The sequence below is a fragment of the Berghia stephanieae genome, unplaced genomic scaffold (genome assembly GCF_034508935.2).
Source record: "Berghia stephanieae isolate SIO BIC M18660-M18661 unplaced genomic scaffold, UCSD_Bste_1.3 scaffold1573, whole genome shotgun sequence".
Classification (NCBI taxonomy): Eukaryota; Metazoa; Mollusca; class Gastropoda; order Nudibranchia; family Aeolidiidae; genus Berghia; species Berghia stephanieae.
In genome coordinates, this window is record NW_027622594.1 from 10,001 (window position 1) to 11,353 (window position 1,353).

The 1,353-nt window shown below is 33.3% G+C and overlaps 1 protein-coding gene across 1 annotated transcript in view; it reads left to right on the forward strand.

Moving 5' to 3' along the window:
- LOC144961158 (monocarboxylate transporter 13-like) overlaps positions 1 to 1,098 on the forward strand; it is a 10,744-nt gene extending 9,646 nt beyond the window's left edge. The window contains exon 3 of the mRNA XM_078894450.1: positions 917 to 1,098. Within this exon, the coding sequence (XP_078750576.1) occupies positions 917 to 1,098 (182 nt within the window). The remainder of the gene's footprint in view (positions 1 to 916) is intronic.
- The last annotated feature ends 255 nt before the right edge of the window (positions 1,099 to 1,353 follow it).

A 1,353-nucleotide genomic window follows, 5' to 3' on the forward strand; every position in this document is an offset into this window, starting at 1 on the left:
GCGAGTATAAAAACGTATCCAGAGGGGAAAAAAATTATAAATCTGATCATGTTTTGACTTTTACACATTCTGATTACAAGACATATGAAAACTTCTAGCCAGCATGAAGAACGCTTTTCTTTGTTTAGAACCACGATGGCCGCCGTTGCTGTGCGACGTGACATCAGACTATTGAATCCAATTGGTAAGGAAGAAATGTATTGCGAAATATTTTTAACAGGTTTATATTACGGTTGTCAGTTTGTTGTGTTTATGCCTTTCTATTTTTTGGTCACAAACAACCCTATCACGGTAGTTAGTGAGGTCCATTCGTATGAATGACGATTCTTTTGTTATTTACATTGAATTCATTGCAACACAAAACTTAGTCTGGTGTTGCCTTTGTTTGGACGTGGTAAAGCAACCATTGTTTTACAATTTCAATCGTAAAAATCAATGCAAAATATATGCCACATTTTAAAAACCAAAGTCATGACGAACTGTAAGGTTGTATTCCACATATAATAAAGCTGAGTTAGTAAGCTTTCATGTATTGAGTATTAATTCTAATTTCTCAAATCAATGAAATAATGGTAATTACAAAAAAAAAAAAATAACACGCAAAAAGAAAAACAAACAAACCCCAAAACGGAAAACAACGAGAGCTTCTATATATCGCAAGATCCTCTTTACGTGCTGTAAATATACGCATTCAGGTGTAACAACCGTTAACAGCGTTTTCTCTGTCGGAAAAATAAATATAACATCGCCTAACAGGTGTCGAACTTCGTGTTGCTTTTTGCTAAGGACTTCTTGTAAAGCGCTTTGAGCACGTTTAGTAGATATTGCGCTATATAGATCTCGTGTTTTAAAATACATGAAATTGTTTTGTTGTTTTTTGTTTACTCTAAATGCCCTATCCCCATTTTTCTACCAGCTGCCTTTGGATCTCAGTTCATCGTCATAGGCTATCAGAGATCGTTCGGACTTTTGTTTGTTGCCTTTCAAGAACGATATGGTTACTCATCAGCATTGTTGTCCGCTGTCAATGGCATTCAAAGTCTTATCTACAGCTTTGCAAGTACGTTTCAAAGAACGGTGACTGTTATCAGAGATTAGAGTAGCATTGATGCTGGTATAGTTATAAAGCATGTCATATCATATCGTATCATATCATAATATCATATCATATCACATCATATCATATCATATCATATCATATCATATCATATCATATCAACTCATATCATATCATATCATATCATATCATATCATATCATATCACATCACATCACATCATATCATATCATATCATATCATATCATATCATATCATATCATATCATATCATATCATATCATATCATATCATATCA